We start from the raw sequence: 15956 nt of genomic DNA, 5'->3' as shown, positions 1-15956 counted from the left end.
TCCGTTTCAGAGTGCCTGGCACATAATATTGCCAGGGAATATTTACTCACCAACTGGGTGTCAAGACATAGACATTTCTGGGGCGCCTGGGTGGCTCAGTTGGTTAAGCGACTGCCTTCGGCTCAGGTCATGATCCTGGAGTCCCGGGATCGAGTCCCGCATCGGGCTCTGGGCTCGGCAGAGAGTCTGCTTCTCCCTCTGACCCGCCTCCCTCTCATGCTCTCTGTCTCTTATTCTCTCTCTCTCAAATAAATAAATAAATAAAAATCTTAAAAAAAAAAAGACATAGACATTCCTTCGGAAGTTAGGGTCTCACGTCTGACCCCGCCAGCTAGACCAAGTCTCGGGGATTCCCATAGCCACGCCCTCCTCTGTCCCTGGAAGGAGGGAAAGGAGCCAGCCTGGCTCCGCCCCCGTCGCTGACGCAGGCTCACGTGATGCGCGCCGGCGCGCGCTGTTTCCGGAAGTCGCCGCCGCGGTCTCTGCCGCTGCTACCTCCGCTGCTCCTGCCGTCTCCGTGGAACTTTGCGAGTAGAACGGCTGAGGCGGGCCGGGGTGGGGCCGGGGTTCCGGCCGCTCTGCAGAATGGAGATAATCAGGAGCAGTGCGTGTCCTCCGTGCACCTCCCCGAGCCCCACGGCCCCCCTCACCTGGCCTGCTAGGCCCAGACCAGGGCCGGTTTGCTTGGCGGGGCCTGGGACTGAGGCAGCCCCCCAGGGGTTTGCTTCCCCTTAAGTCTGTGAGCTTTGGGGGGCCCTGTCCCTCTCTGTCCCGTGCACCCCTAGGGGCCTTGTCCTCCTGCCCGGGCATCCCCCAGGGCCGTGTGCCTCTGTGGCCCATGTGCTTCTGTGGCCCGAGCACCCCCCCCCGGGCTTGCCCTCCTAAGGCCCAGCACCCACTCGGGACTTGACCCCCTCCAACCGTGCACCCGTCGGGGACTTGATGCCTTCCGTCTTGTTTATCTCTCTAGGACTTGTTCTCCTCCTCCTGCCCGAGGTCTCAGGATCTCCCCAGCCCTTCTTTCCTCTCCTGTTAGGAGCTCTTGGGCAGGAAGCCAGGCCACCGTCTCTGAGCCTCTTCTCGGTTTCTCCGCAGATTTTAAGAGTAATCTTCACAAAGTGTACCAGGCCATAGAGGAGGCCGACTTCTTCGCCATCGATGGGGAGTTTTCAGGTATCCCTCCCTTGCAAACTGGGGGCTAGCAATGCATAGCTAAGGCTCCTCCTGACCCTCTGACCCCCTGCCTGCTGGCCGCTTCTCCCTGTTTGTGGCCTTGGGCGTGGTAGGAGTCTCTCGTTTCCTCTTACACGTTTCAAAGGCCTGGAAGAGGTGCGGTGGGTTTGTGATTGTTCGAGCTCTGAGGGTTACAGATCGAGATCATGGTTTTGGTGCGGCTTAAACTGTGACATGCACGTGGTAGGGTAAAGGTCACGTTTTTTTGTGTGTTTATGGTGAAATATGCATAACATAAACCTTTTTTTTTTTAGATTTTATTTATTTATTTGACAGAGAGAGACACAGTGAGAGAGAGAACACAAGCAGGGGGAGTGGGAGAGGGAGAAGCAGGCTTCCCGTGGAGTAGGGAGTCCCATGCGGGGCTCTATTCCCAGCACTCTGGGATCATGACCTGAGTGGAAAGAAGACGCTTGATGACTGAACCACCCAGGCACCCCTATTTTAACCCTCTTGAAGTGTTTTTTATAGTTCAGTGGCATTAAGCACATTCACATCATCTTGCATCCCTCTCCAGAACTTTTTCGTTCTCCCGAACTGAAGCTCTGTATCAGTTGGAGAGTAACTCCATTTTTCCCTCCCCACTGCCTCTGGCAGCTATTATTTCTGTCTCTATGAATTTGACTGTTTTAGGCACTTTCTATAAGTGGATTTGTAAAATATTTTTCCTTTGTGATTGACTTTAAGGTCAGGTTCTTGCAGGTAAATGAAGGCATTTCTTTATGCATTAGTGGAAGTGTTCATTGCATAGCTCAGCATGGGTGTGTATGTGTGTGTCACACTTTGTCAACACTTACAATTGCAAAGTTTATTTTCCCTTGGATAAAAAACTAATTTCTCAGTTGTTGAAGTCAGTATGAACAATTGGTGTAGATACCCACTTTTGCTACCTGATTTTATGTGTTTAAAAAACTTAAGCCTTTTTGAAGGAATCCATGCTCGGGTAAATATGATACTTACCTTTAAGCATGAGGTTTCTAGTTGGAGTCAGTTCCCTGGGAAGCTCGGTTTTCACCAGAAATAATTTTTCTCTTTGACCTTCAAAATTCCTTTGTTGTGTAAATATTACTCCAAACTGTTGATCAAGACTGGTACTCTAACAATAATATACTTCAGGATTCTTGGATGTCGAATTATGCATTAATCCTTTTGAAAGCAACAGAACTTATTTAATCACAGAGATTGCTTTCTTAAATCATTATTGTGTTTCGAAACCTATTTTAGACACTAGCACTGCCTATTATCAAATTAAAGCATTCTCATCTCTAAATTCATTATTACAGTGTTTAGCTTGGTGGCCAGTGAAATTAATTCTCATTTTGAAAAAGTGAAGTAAGGAGCATTTCTGATTAATTTTGATTCATAAGAATATGAAATTGCACGCCATTGAATAGTTGACTGATGTTTTTACATGACTGTTAAAAAAAAGTTTATTTCTTAAAATTAGGAATCAGTGATGGACCTTCAGTCACTGCATTGACAAATGGTTTTGACACTCCAGAAGAAAGGTATCAGAAGCTTAAAAAGGTAAGTGGATGTGCTCGAACATCTTCTTTCCCCCCCCACATTGGTCTTCCTTATGTTGAATTATAAAGAAATGTTTTCATTAAACTTGCACGTTAACTTCTCTACCCCCGCTGTGAAATGATATTTTAGTAATGTTAAAAATAACAGCAAAAATAATTGTTTGCTGGAAAACATTTTGGGGAAGGTTTAGTATTTTCAGTGTTAATGTGATTTGTAGGGAATACGATGTAGTTATTTTAATCATTTGGAAATAGGCCCAATGTGATGCTCTGGTTGGTGGATAGGGGCTTAATTGGGAAAAGTATTAAGAAACATTAATTAATGTAAATTAATAATGCTTCTGATACATAATGTGTAATCTGTTGTAATCAGAAGTATTCTACTAAAAGTCAAATTGAGTAGTTAGAAAGCCCATCTGATTGAGAGTACTCTTGCTCACGTTGAATATACAACACTGATTTGACAGGTGTTTTGTTTCCCTTTTCCAGCATTCCATGGACTTTTTGCTGTTTCAGTTTGGCCTTTGCACTTTTAAGTATGACCACACAGATTCAAAGTAGGTTGTTTTAATAAGCGGCGGATTTCTTTTTTCCTGGTGTAATGTAACCTACTAAGTCTCCTTTTGTCATCTTTTCTGCAGGTATATAACAAAGTCATTTAACTTCTATGTGTTCCCGAAACCCTTCAATAGATCCTCACCAGATGTCAAGTTTGTTTGTCAGGTGGGTAGCATAATTGATCGTCTTCTGTTACGAAGTGCTGATGAGACAGTGTGAAAATGTGGAATCAGAATTCTTTTTAAAATTTGATGCTACCACTGACTGGGTTTTTAGCAAACCATTTTACCTCTCCGACTTTCAGTTTTAGGGTGGCAAATTAATGACACTGCTCTTTTCCTCTTTCCTTTAGAATCAGGGTAAGAGCAAGAGACAGGCAGATGGAAACCAGAACATGAGGTTTATTATTAGCAAAGCTGACTTGGGGAACATGGCTTTGTAATGTGTTTCTGTTGGGGACTTTTAATATCTTACCCCTGACTTGAACCTACAGATCAGGTCCTTCAGGCTTCTTCCCACCCCATTCTCTTTATACTCATCTCCAAGGGTAGAGCTTTATTTTCTAGAGGAGCAGAGTATGTGTGTATCCTGTTTAAAAAAAGAGAACCCAGAAGGGGCTAAAGTCATATGCTCATTTCTGTTTCCCTCGTTCCCTAGTGAAGAAAGAGAGTCCACAGTTTCCTCCTGAGGAGGATAGGGCATACTTTATGAGCCAAGGTAAGGATTCAGGGAGGTTGCCCTTTAGAACATTGCCTTTAGAGTTGTAGCTCATCTGGTAGACCTCAGTAAATATCAGTTTCCTCTTTCTGTTTTCTTAATAATCTATTATAAAGGATAAGGAGGATGTGAATAAGTGGTGTAGTGTATGGATATGTGATTAGAGACAAGGGATGATCTTTTTTCCCTTAGAATCTTGTGTCCTCGCTTCTCTCTCAGCAAAGTTAGTTCATTTGAGTCTTGCCATTCTTCCCTTCTGCGTGTAAGGAGTAATGAGGTTAAGAAAGCCTGGAGGGTAGGCTTCTGAGTGACTGAGCCATGCCAGATTCTTTCTGTAATAAGGCAAGTGAAATTACAAGTTAATCATATGCCTGGGGCTGAAGAGGAAAGGTGAGGGTAATTTTGGTTTTATAACCTGGTTTCTTAAATTAGCCAGTAGGTCTTTATTCTGCATTCAGTTAATAGCTATTTACGAATTACCTTAGTAGGGGATACTAATTAAACAGTATTTGTAGATTCCTACTGAGGAAAAAAAAAGGCTCCGTTCGGCAATTTGTGTGGATAAAGTTTTCCAGCAATACCAGGAGAAGACAGAAATGTAAGTGGGTTCCGTGACGTTGGCTGGGCGTCAGTTGGGCAAAAGTAGACATTGGCAATGAGACATCTTAGGGATGATGCTTTGTTCTAAATACCAACACAAGTACAGATACTCTAGCTATGCAATGGAAGTGGATCAGAAGAACTCTGGCTGTCATACAAAGCTATTCTGTGGCCACACCTGGAATACTCAGTGCAATTCTAGTTGCCAGCCACTCCTTAAGAAACAAACAAAAAAAGATATGATAGATTTGAACAGGCCAGAGACTCATGTCTAAAGTGGACAATGGGGGGCACCTGGGTGGCTCAGTTGGTTAAGCGTCCGACTCTTGGTTTCGGCTCGGGTCATGATCTCAGGGTCATGAGATTGAGCCCCGAGTCAGGCTCCACACTCAGCATGGAGTCTGCTTGTCCCTCTGCTCCCCACTCCCTCTCCCCTGCTCGCATACATGTGTGCTCACGTGCTCTCTAGCTCTCTCTCAAATAAATAAAAAAATAAAATCTTAAAAAATCAACGGTAAAATGGACAATGGGATAAACATTACAATTTTTTTAGTCTGGAAAAGCAAAGTCAGAGAAAAGGCTTAGACTTAGTATGTAAACTTGTGAATTGTATGGATAAGGTGAACGATAATATCTTTGAATTTTGTTTTGTTTTTTTCCTCCATCCAAGGTGGTTTCTGTTTTGTTTAAAATTCTAGGACTGGGGCGCCTGGGTGGCTCAGTCATTAAGCGTCTGCCTTCGGCTCAGGTCATGATCCCGGGGTCCTAGGATCGAGCCCCTCGTCGGGCTCCCTGCTCCGTGGGAAGCCTGCTTCTCCCTCTCCCACTCCCCCGCTTGTGTTCCCTCTCTCACTGTCAAATAAATAAAAATAAAATCTTTAAAAAAATAAATAAAATTGTAGGACTGTTGGGACACCTGGGTGGCTCAGTCGGTTAAGTGTCTGCCTTTGGCTCAGGTCATGATCCAAGGGTCCTGGGATCAAGTCCCACATCAGGCTTCAGTCCCACATTGGGCTCATTGCTCAGCAGGGAGCCTGCTTCTCCCTCTGCCTGCTGCTCACCCTGTTTGTGTACGCGTGCTCTCTCTCTCTCTCTGACAAATAAATAAAATCTTAAAAAAATAATAAAATTCTAGGACTGCAGCAGAGTTGCATCTTATAAGGAAGTTAGCTTCTAAAGTCAGAGAGTGGGGTGAAAATTGTGTCTAGGCAAAAATCACTCTTGTACAGCTCTTCTCACCCTTAAAATAGGTAGGGCTGGGGAGTAGAGCAACGTGTAATAGGCTCTTTGTAAAATAAGTGTCTGTACACATAGTGAGATGCTCACACACTAGGCAGGATATGGAAGAACGGGCGGACTCAGAACCTCACACACTTCCAGGGAGTGTACCCAGCCAGCGGGATGGGAGGCATTTACATTACTTAAAAAAATTTTTTTGAGCACAGTTGATAAATAATATTACATTAGTTTCAGGTGTACGACATAGTGATTCAACATTTCTGTATGTCATGCTGTGTTCACAAGTGTAGCTATCACCTGTCACCACCTGTACGAGACTATGAAAATATTATGTTCCTGATGCTGTATCTTTTGTTCCCATGACTTACTCATTCCATGACTAGCACCCTGTACCTTCCACTCCCCTTTACCCATTTTGCCCATCCCCTTCCCTCTTTCCCCTCTGGCAACCATCAGTTTGTTCTCTGTATTTTAGGCATTTACATTGTTTTCATCTCTTTTTGTTCTCTTTTTTTCTAGCTTAGCATCAAATGTTTAATTCGTTGAAGATAAAAAATAAATGATTGTGAAATATCAAAACATTGCTGCTATTTGTAGAGTAATTGAGTTTTTTAAAAATATCCTCTTCCATCTCCTTCCCTGTTTCACTCCTCTTTCCTAACTTTTTTTTTAAGGATTTTGTTTCTTTATTTATGAGCGAGAGAGAGAGCACAAGCGGGGAGGAGGGGCAGAGGTAGAGGGAGAAGCAAGCTTCTCACTGAGCAGGGAGCCCAACTCGGGGTTCGATCCCAGGACCCTGGGATCATGACCTGACCCAAAGGCAGACAGTTAACCAACTGAGCCACCCAGGTGCCCCTCCTTTTTCCTAACTTTTATATACTTGTATACATACACAGTTTTCCTCCACTTATGATGGTGGCATGTCCCAATAAACCCACTGTAAGTTGAAAACATTGTAAAACTGCTTTTAATACCCCTGACCCGCTGAACATCATAGATAGCCTACCCTACCGTGAATGTGCTCAGGACACTTACATTAGCCTGTTCTTGGGCAAAATTATCTAACACAAAGCCTGTTTTGTAATATAATGTTAAAAGTCTCATGTCATTTATTGAATACCATATTGAAAGTAAAACGTAGGATGGTTGTATGCGTGGGGCGCCTGGCTGGCTCAGTCTGGAGCATGCAACTTTTGATCTCGGAGTTGTGAGTTTGAGCCCCATGATGGGTTAAAAATGACATCTTTAAAAAGAAAAAAAGGAATGGTTGTAGGGGTACAGAATGGTTGTAAGCACTTGTGTTTGTGTGGTTGAGTGGGAGCTGCCTCTGCCCAGCATCATGAGAGAATACTGTGCTGTATAGATCACTAGCACAGAAAAGATCCAAATTAAAAATTTGAGGTATTGTTTCTACTGAATGCGTATTGCTTTTGCATCACCGTGAAGTGGAAAAATCCTAAATTGAACCATTGTTAAGTCGGGGGCCATCTGTATCCATAGGTCTACACAGGTATATCTAACTTTACCTTTTTTAAAAAATAGATATGGAATCCTGATATTCATATTTTATGTAACTTATATTTTCCACTCAATACAGTTTCTTCATATTTCAATTAGTTTTCACATATTTCACATGTAATTTATTTAATTAGAATTTAGAAGTTTTCCAAAGGTTCCTTTTTTTTTTTTTTTTTTTTTGAGAGGGAGAGAGAGCGAGAGCAGGGGGAAAGGGCAGAGGGAGAGGGAGAGAGAGTTCTAAGCAGGCTCTGCACCTAGGACGGAGACTGACACGGGGCTCAGTCTCACGACCCTGAGATCGTGACCTGAGCCAAAACCAAGAGTCAGATGCTTAACTGACTGAGCCACCCAGGTGCCCCAAAGTTTCCCTCTTTTAAACAGTGTTATAGTTAACATTTGTGTGTAGTATATCTTGGTGTATATGTGGGAATTTTTTTTTTTTTTTTTAAGTAAGCTCTATGTCCATTGAGGGACTCAAACTCAAGATCCTGAGATCGGGGCTCCTGGGTGGCTCAGTTGTTAAGCGTCTGCCTTCAGCTCCGGTCATGGTCCCAGGGTCCTGGGATCGAGGCCCGCATCAGGCTCCCTGCTCGGCGGGAAGCCTGCTTCTTCCTCTCCCACCCCTGCTGCTTGTGTTCCTTCTCTTGCTGTGTCTCCCTTTGTCAAATAAATAAATAAAATCTTTAAAAAAAAAAAAAAAAAGACCCTGAGATCAAGAGTTGTATGCTCTACTGACTGAGCCAGCCAGGTGCCACATATATGTAGGAATATTTTTATAGAATTTTTAAAAAAGATTTTATTATTTATTTGAGAGAGTGAGAGAGAGAGAGGGCATGGGGTAAGGTGGGGAGGGGCAGAGGGAGAAGGAGAAGCAGGGCAGGGAGCCGATGCAGGGCTCTATCCCAGGACCCCGGGATCATGACCTGAGCTGAAGGCAGACACTTAACCCACTGAGCCACCCAGGCGCCCTATAGGATTTTTTTTATAGATTTCCTCAAAGGGGAATTGCTGACTCATTGGGCATATGCATTTGAAATTTTGATAGCTGCCTGAAATTGTTCTTCCAAATAGCTGTGTTCATTTTTTGAATCCTGAAAATGGTACATTTAGGACAAATCAAAGACTAATGGACACTAAACCCAAATAGATTTTGTAGGTTCAAGGATTTTTTTTAATTATGGTAAGAAATACATGACAAAATTCAGCATTTTAAGTAGTTTTTTATCTTTTTTTTTTTTAAAGATTTTATTTATTTATTTGAGACAGAGAGAATGAGAGAGAGAGAGCACATGAGAGGGGGGAGGGTCAGAGGCAGAAGCAGGCTCCCTGCCGAGCAGGGAGCCCGATGCGGGACTCGATCCAGGGACTCCAGGATCATGACCTGAGCCGAAGGCAGTCGCTTAACCAACTGAGCCACCCAGGCGCCCTTAAGTAGTTTTTTAAAAAATATTTTATTTGAGAGAGAGAGAGAACAAGGAAGGGGGAGGAACAGAGGGAGAAGAAGAAGCAGATTTCCCACTGAGCAGGGAGCCCTGATGTGGGGCTTGATCCTAGGACCCTGGGATCATGACCTGAGCCAAAGGCAGATGCTTAACCGACTGAGCCACCCAGGCACCCCTAAGATAGTCTTTTCTACATCCTGCTATATATATATATATATTTTAAGATTTTATTTATTTATTTGAGAGAGAAAGAGAGAGAGCACATGGGGGGGGAGGGTCAGAGGGAGAAGCAGGCTCCCCATGGAGCGGGGAGCCCGATGCGGGACTCGATCCAGGGACTCCAGGATCATGACCTGAGCCGAAGGCAGCCGCCCAACCAACTGAGCCACCCAGGCGCCCCTCATCCTGCTATATTTTAAAAAGAATTTGTGTTGGCTAATAAAGCTAAATATGGTATTTATCTTTTAACACAACACCCTAAAAAATGAGTAAAGGAAAAATGGGAAGAAAAGAAAAATGAAGATGTGCTTAGTATGGTATGATTAGAACACAGAATTTGTGCCAAAGAAAGTCTCCACTGTCTGTGCGTCTCCTAGCAGCTAAGACAGGGGAAACACACACAGCTCTGTGGTGCACAGAATCAGAACATGCGCCTTTCATTACCATAAAGAAATTACAAAATATAGAAAACCTTGTCTTTGGCTACCTGTCTAAAGTGAATACCATCACGAGTTTCACAGGACTGGTACAGCATCCCTCATCTGGACAGATGGTATCCTGTCGAAGTACAGTTCAGGAAAGGTAGTTCTATGAGGAACCAGATCAGAATGACTCAGGTGTATCACCCTCTCGTGTTCTGACTTAAAACAAGAAATTAGAGTAGCTGCAGTCATATTTTATGCTCTTTAGTCACATCGAGTCAAGAACTTTGTGATTTACCATTCATGTATACCATATATGGTAGTATTTTCTTAATGTTTTCATTTAAATGTTTATATTTCGGCTCACTCTAGGTTTCAGATGTATTTGTGTAATCAGTCTTGTTACTGGGAACTTTTCTCTATTTTTGATCGTGAACGTAAAGGCTAGCCAGTGAAGATTTTGGGTTTTTAGAATCAACCTTGGGGTGGATGTTGATGTGTTATGACTTGCACATGTGAGCTACTTTAAACTTGAACTGGTGGTGAGAGACTGTCAATACATTTTATTTCTTTTTATTGTTTCCTACTCAGTACAGTGATCAGGAGTTTTTTGCCTTTTGGGAGAATATGTGTTTACCCATTATAATTTTCTTAAATATTATGAAACGAAGGATATTTGTTTTATAAGCTCTAAAGGAGAAGAGCCCAGATAGCAAATGAATGGATTATTTGGCAGCCTTGGAGTAGAAATGCTAATTTTCTGACTTTGGCTGTCTGCCTTTGTTTATGTGTGTGAGTTACCTCTCTGTTTCTGTTCACGTATCTGCCACCAACATCACCAAAATGTATGTTCTGTTCCCTCTTGTTTCAGAGCTCAAGCATTGACTTTCTAGCAAGCCAAGGATTTGATTTTAATAAAGTTTTCCGCAATGGTAAGATTGTATGGGGCTTATCCTTAGAGCTTGTAAATTTGGATTTGGTTGAGAATGATCTTTTTGTGCCTGCCATCTGAGACAGAATCTCAGAGTCCTGGTATACCATGTGCAGCCTTAGAATTTTTTTTTTAATATTTTATTTATTTATTTGACAGAGAGAGACACAGCGAGAGAGGGAACACAAGCAGGGGGAGTGGAAGAGGGAGAAGCAGGCTTCCTTCAGAGCAGGGAGCCCGATGTGGGGCTCGATCCCAGGACCCTGGGATCATGACCTGAGCCAAAGGCAGACACCCAACGACTGAGCCACCCAGGCGCCCCCAGCCTTAGAATTTTTAAAAACTCTTTTATTGTGCCTTTTAAAAAGTGTAGCCTGGTCTACCATGAACTGAATGGGAAGAGTAGACTCTACTTCATTTTGCTCTAATGAGGCCTCACCAACTCCTGATCTTATTGAATGGAGTTTATTCTCCCACTGGTGTGACTTCGTGGCCCTAACAGGCCACCTGTGGGGAGCACTGCCCTGTTTTCTTCCAGTGAGACAGGCAGCAGAATACTTTAAAAAGTAGCTGTATGCTAGTAATTCTCTAATGAAAAGCCCCCTTTTTCAAGCAGTGCTTGTTTTATAATTGGAGGTAGTTTCTCATGGGAGAAAAAAAGTCTGCGTAGACAGCACGGTCATGACAGCTAACTGGGTGGTGTGACAGGTGTGCGGACACCCTGAGGAAAGGGACTGTGTCTCATTCATTTCAAATCCCCCGTGTATAGCATGAGTCCTCTGCTGTGTCAGGGAAGTGACCCTAACATTCGTGAGTGAATATTGGGCATTCAAGTCCCCACCAGAGTGCTTTTCCTTCCTCTATTTCCTGAAAAGTGTTACAGACCCTTTTCTCCTGATAGTCTTCTTGGAAGTGTCTTTCACTTCCTGGCCTGGAATGGAACCGGGGGACTCCTCTTTTGCTCCCCTGCCCCTGCATCCCTCTGGAACACAGGTGGTTTTACCTTTGTTGTTTGGTCTGTCCAGGCAGGCATCCCATTGGTCTCCTTGTTCCCCCACGCTACTTGCAAGCCGCTTGGGTTCCCTCTGCCCAGGAGCCCCTGTTGGCAGGGATGTGCCACCACTTCTGTATCTCCTTTTTCTGCCCATTTCATGAGCGTGGCATTCGGGACAGCCTTGGCTTTGGCTTACTGTCTTCTCTCTACTCCTACCTCCCTCCTCATTATGGGTGACATCAGCATCCACAGGGATGACCAGCAAATGCTCCATATTGTCTGTTTCTTGACCAGGCACACAGCAGTCTTTGCTTGTACGTCCCCTTAGCCATCTCTATCCTCTACCCATCATGGGTCTTATCACCACTAACTGCCCACCTCCAGCATTTCTCACGCTGACAGCACTACCTCTTGTCCTTCTCTACTTCGTCTCGTTACCCGTGATGTTAACTTGTTTATTCCATTGTGGAAAAAGCCACACATTGTTTACCATCTTAACCATTTTTAAGTACTCCGTTCAGTGATACCGTTTTTAAGTACTCCGTTCAGTGATACTAAGGATGTTCATGTCATGCAGCTCTTGGTGTTAACAATATTGATCACCTTTTTCACCAATTAATTTTAGCATTGACTGATGATTCTTGCATGGAACAATTAGTATTGCTGACAATCGTGATTTTCCAATTGCGTCATTGTGGAAAGTTCATTAGTGTCCCATGACCTTTAATGCCACCCATATCGTGCTGATCTCTAAATAGATATCTCAGTACCTTTCTCCTGAATGTTAGGCTTATATCTACCACCCTTAATTAATGTATAATATATAATTTATGTATACCCTTATATATCCAGGAGATAACTTTTGATTTTCACTCCTTGGGCCGAAACTGTTCTTTACCCCGTGTTTCCCACCTCCATATGTGGACTTGCCATCTACCCAGCTGCTTACACCTAATAGCCAGGTGTCATTTTTGGTCTTGCTCTTCCCTTTATCCCTCCCTTCCAGTATATCAGCAGGTTCTCTCTCTCCTGTCACTCTAGTCATTCTCTTCATCTCTATAGTCTAAGCTGGGTCACAAACCATGACCCACTGCCTACTTTGTCCATAAAGTCTTATTTTAAATAAAGCCATGCCTGTTCTTTTACCCAGTGTGTATGGCTGTGTTGCAAGAGCACAGTTGATTGGTTGTAACAGAGCTCCCCACGTGGCCCACGAGCCTGAAACATTTACTGCGTGTGCCCCCTCTAAGAGAAAGTTTACTGATCTCTGATGGAAGCAGTTACTTCTTGCCTGGACAGTTGCTTTTAATGGACTTCCCTACTTCAACCCTCACAGGAGTCGAAGTGATCTCTTAGAAATGAGAAGCAGATACTGTAATTATCTTGCCTAAAACCTTCTTCTTCTTTTTTTTGAAGATTTTATTTATTTATTTATTTGACAGAGAGAGAGAGAGAGCGAGAGCAGGAATATAAGCAGGGGAAGTGAGAGAGGGAGAAGCAGGCTTCCCGCTGAGCAGGGAGCCCGATGTGGGGCTCGATCCCAGGACCCTGAGATCGACCTGAGCCGAAGGCAGACGCTTAACGACTGAGCCACCCAGGCGCCCCTTGCCTAAAACCTTCTAATGGCATTCCATTGCTCTTAGAATAAAATAATTTTTTTTTTAAAGATTTTATTTATTTTTGTGAGGGAGGGAGGGAGTGAGGGAGAGAGAGAGAGAGTACAAGCAGGGGGAGGGACGGAGGGAGAAGCAGACTCCCTGCTGAGCAGGGAGCCTGATGCAGGGCTCAATCTCAGGACCCTGGGATCCTGACATGAGCCGAAGGGAGACGCTTAATGGACTGAGCCATCCAGGCACCCAGAATAAAATAAATTCTTATCCTGGCCTCTCCATGCCAACCTTGTGCCATTCTCCTGCTCACACCAGCTTCCTTGCTGTTTTGGGAGCAGTCTGCACCATCCCATCCTCTGCACATTTATTTTTTATTTATTTATTTATTTTAAAAAAGATTTTATTTATTCATTTGACAGAGAGAGGCATAGCGAGAGAGGGAACACAAGCAGGGGCAGTGGGAGAGGGAGAAGCAGGCCTCCTGCCGAGCAGGGAGCCCGACGTGGGGCTTGATCCCAGGACCCCGAGATCATGACCTGAGCCGAAGGCAGACACTTAGCGACTGAGCCACCCACGTGTCCCCCTCTGCACATTTATACTTGTTCCCTCACCTGAAATACTCCTCCCCTGGCTTTTTGCCGGCCTGATTCATTCTTTGGGTCTTCCCTTGAAGTGACCTTCTCTGATCATCTGGTCGGAAGTCGTTCCCTTCACCACAGAGTAGGATGTGTCTCCTTTGTTCATGGTTAGACACCTTGTGCCCGATACAGTGCCTGGCCCAGTGGAAGTGCCAAATAAGCATTTGTTGAAAGAAGAATGAATAATGGGAGTGAATGAACAGACAGATGTATTTCACAATCATTTGCTTTTTCTGTTGATTTTTTGGGGTATGGTTACATATGTTCAGTCTTTCCTGAGTGTTTCAGATTCACTGGTTTGTTCAAGAATTTTTATGTTAAAATTTTTATGCTAAGTTACTTCTGCTAATGCATTCTTTTTAAAATTACATTTAGGAATCCCATATTTAAATCAGGAAGAAGAAAGACAATTAAGAGAGCATTATGATGAAAAACGTCTGCAGTCCAATGGCGCAGGAACTCTGTCTTATGTATCACCAAACACTTCCAAATGTCCTGTGACAATTCCTGAGGACCAGAAGAAGTTTATTGACCAAGTGGTGTAAGTTCCAAAACTGAAACCAAATGTGCATTATGTAAATGTATGTTGGGGCCGAACTGACATCTGTATTTTTTTTTTTAACATTTTATTTATTTATTTGAGAGAAAGCACGAATGGTGGGGAGGGGCAGAGGGAGAGAGAGAAGCAGACTCTCCGCTGAGCAGGGAGCCCAACGTGGGATTCGATCCCAGGGACCTGAGATCGTGATCTGAGCCAAAGGCAGACGCCCAACCGAACCACCCAGGCGCCCCTGACATCTGTATTTTAACCTTGAGCTTCACACACACAGCGCACGCAGGTGTGATAGGGTGAATGGCAGGATTTCACTGTGTCATACCTGAATTTGTGTAATCACAGCACATTGTAAAATAGAATTCTGTGTACTGTACTTAGACTTCCCATGTGTCCTGGGCAAGAGACTCAGCCAGTGCACATACCTCTTGCATGGATCAAGGGCCCCATAAACACTGTCCAGTTTCCCTGAAGGCAGAGGAATGAAACAGGCCCATCCAGATATTTGCAACACATCCACATTTTTGTTTTGTTTTATTTTGTTTTCTGAATGAAGTTTCTGACTAGCACACAGGCCACTGAAGGAGTGTCTGGTTTTCCTGAGTTTTTGGTAAACTGCTTTACTAGAAAAGTAAAAATTAATTAGTGACTTAATTTTACTTGAGTATAGTTGACACACAATGTTACATGAGTTTCAGGTGTAAAACATAGTCATTTGACAGGTTTATACATTATGCTGTGTTCACAAGTGTAGCTCCCATCTGTCCCATTACTTCACTATTACAGTGCCGTTGATGGTATTCCTAATGCTCTGCTTTTTATTCCTGTGACTGACTTACTTCATTTTTTTTGGTTTTATTGTTTCTTTTTTAATTTAATTTTAATTAACATACAATGTATTATTGGTTTCAGAGGTAGAGTTCAGTGATTCATCAGTCTTATACCCAGTGCTCATTATATCACGTGCCCTCCTTTATGTCCATCACCCAGTTATCCCATCCCCCCACCCCTGCGACTTACTTATTTCATAACTGGAGGCCTATATCTCCCTCTCCCCTTCACCCATTTTGCCCAACCCCCTACTCCCCCTCCCCTAGAAAAGTAAAAATTTAAATCGCTTGTATTGATGAATCCTTGAGAAGTTTCCTAATTCATGAATAACAAGAACAAAAAGAATATGTTCAAATAATGTATGTTTTAAAAAGATTTATTTATTTAGTTTTAGAGCCAGAAAGAGGGAGAGAGAGGGAGAGAGAGAGATCATGAGCAGGAGGGGCAGAGGGAGAGGGAGAGAGAATCTCAAGCAGACTCCGAGCAGAGCAGGGAGCCCCACCAGGCCTCGATCTCACAACCCTGAGATCAAGACCTGCGCGAGACCAAGAGTTAGATGCTTGACCAACTGCGCCCCCCAAGCGCCCCCCCCCAATAAAGTATTTTTATGTGTAACCACGTGTAACTTTTAAGTGTAGCTAAAAACTTATAACCTGATTGGGTACCGTTACATTGTCCTATGTTCTTATAGTCAGTTTGCTTCTGAGTATGATTATTCTGTTGGTTGATGACTTCCTTCCTTAAAGATATTGATGGTGATGTTTTCATTCTAATTCCTCAGAGAGAAAATAGAAGATTTATTACAAAGTGAAGAAAACAAGAACTTGGATTTAGAGCCATGTACTGGGTTAGTTGCCCTGAATATTCTCATGTGCTCCATTTTGGTCTTTGAAACAAACATTCATAGTCTTGTTATTATTTGTAT

At 43.5% G+C, this 15956-nt stretch overlaps 1 protein-coding gene across 3 annotated transcripts in view; it reads left to right on the top strand.

The window, feature by feature from the left end:
- The first annotated feature begins 424 nt into the window (after window positions 1–424).
- PARN (poly(A)-specific ribonuclease) overlaps window positions 425–15956 on the top strand; it is a 162668-nt gene continuing 147136 nt past the window's right edge. The window contains exons 1-8 of one of the 3 annotated variants that reach the window (XM_035022312.1): window positions 425–604; window positions 1096–1173; window positions 2681–2760; window positions 3249–3316; window positions 3401–3482; window positions 10346–10406; window positions 14023–14188; window positions 15813–15878. In XM_035022312.1, coding sequence (XP_034878203.1) covers window positions 586–604; window positions 1096–1173; window positions 2681–2760; window positions 3249–3316; window positions 3401–3482; window positions 10346–10406; window positions 14023–14188; window positions 15813–15878 — 620 coding nt within the window. In that variant the 5' untranslated portion in view covers window positions 425–585. The remainder of the gene's footprint in view (window positions 605–1095; window positions 1174–2680; window positions 2761–3248; window positions 3317–3400; window positions 3483–10345; window positions 10407–14022; window positions 14189–15812; window positions 15879–15956) is intronic. The other 2 variants (XM_035022309.1, XM_035022310.1) reach the window with 2 other exon arrangements.

This window comes from Mirounga leonina, unplaced genomic scaffold (genome assembly GCF_011800145.1).
Source record: "Mirounga leonina isolate KUSES-001 unplaced genomic scaffold, KU_Mleo_1.0 Mir_175, whole genome shotgun sequence".
In the NCBI taxonomy this organism is placed as follows: domain Eukaryota; kingdom Metazoa; phylum Chordata; class Mammalia; order Carnivora; family Phocidae; genus Mirounga; species Mirounga leonina.
The sequence above is the reverse complement of the archived record's forward strand: the minus strand, read 5'-3'. Positions and strand labels throughout refer to the sequence as shown.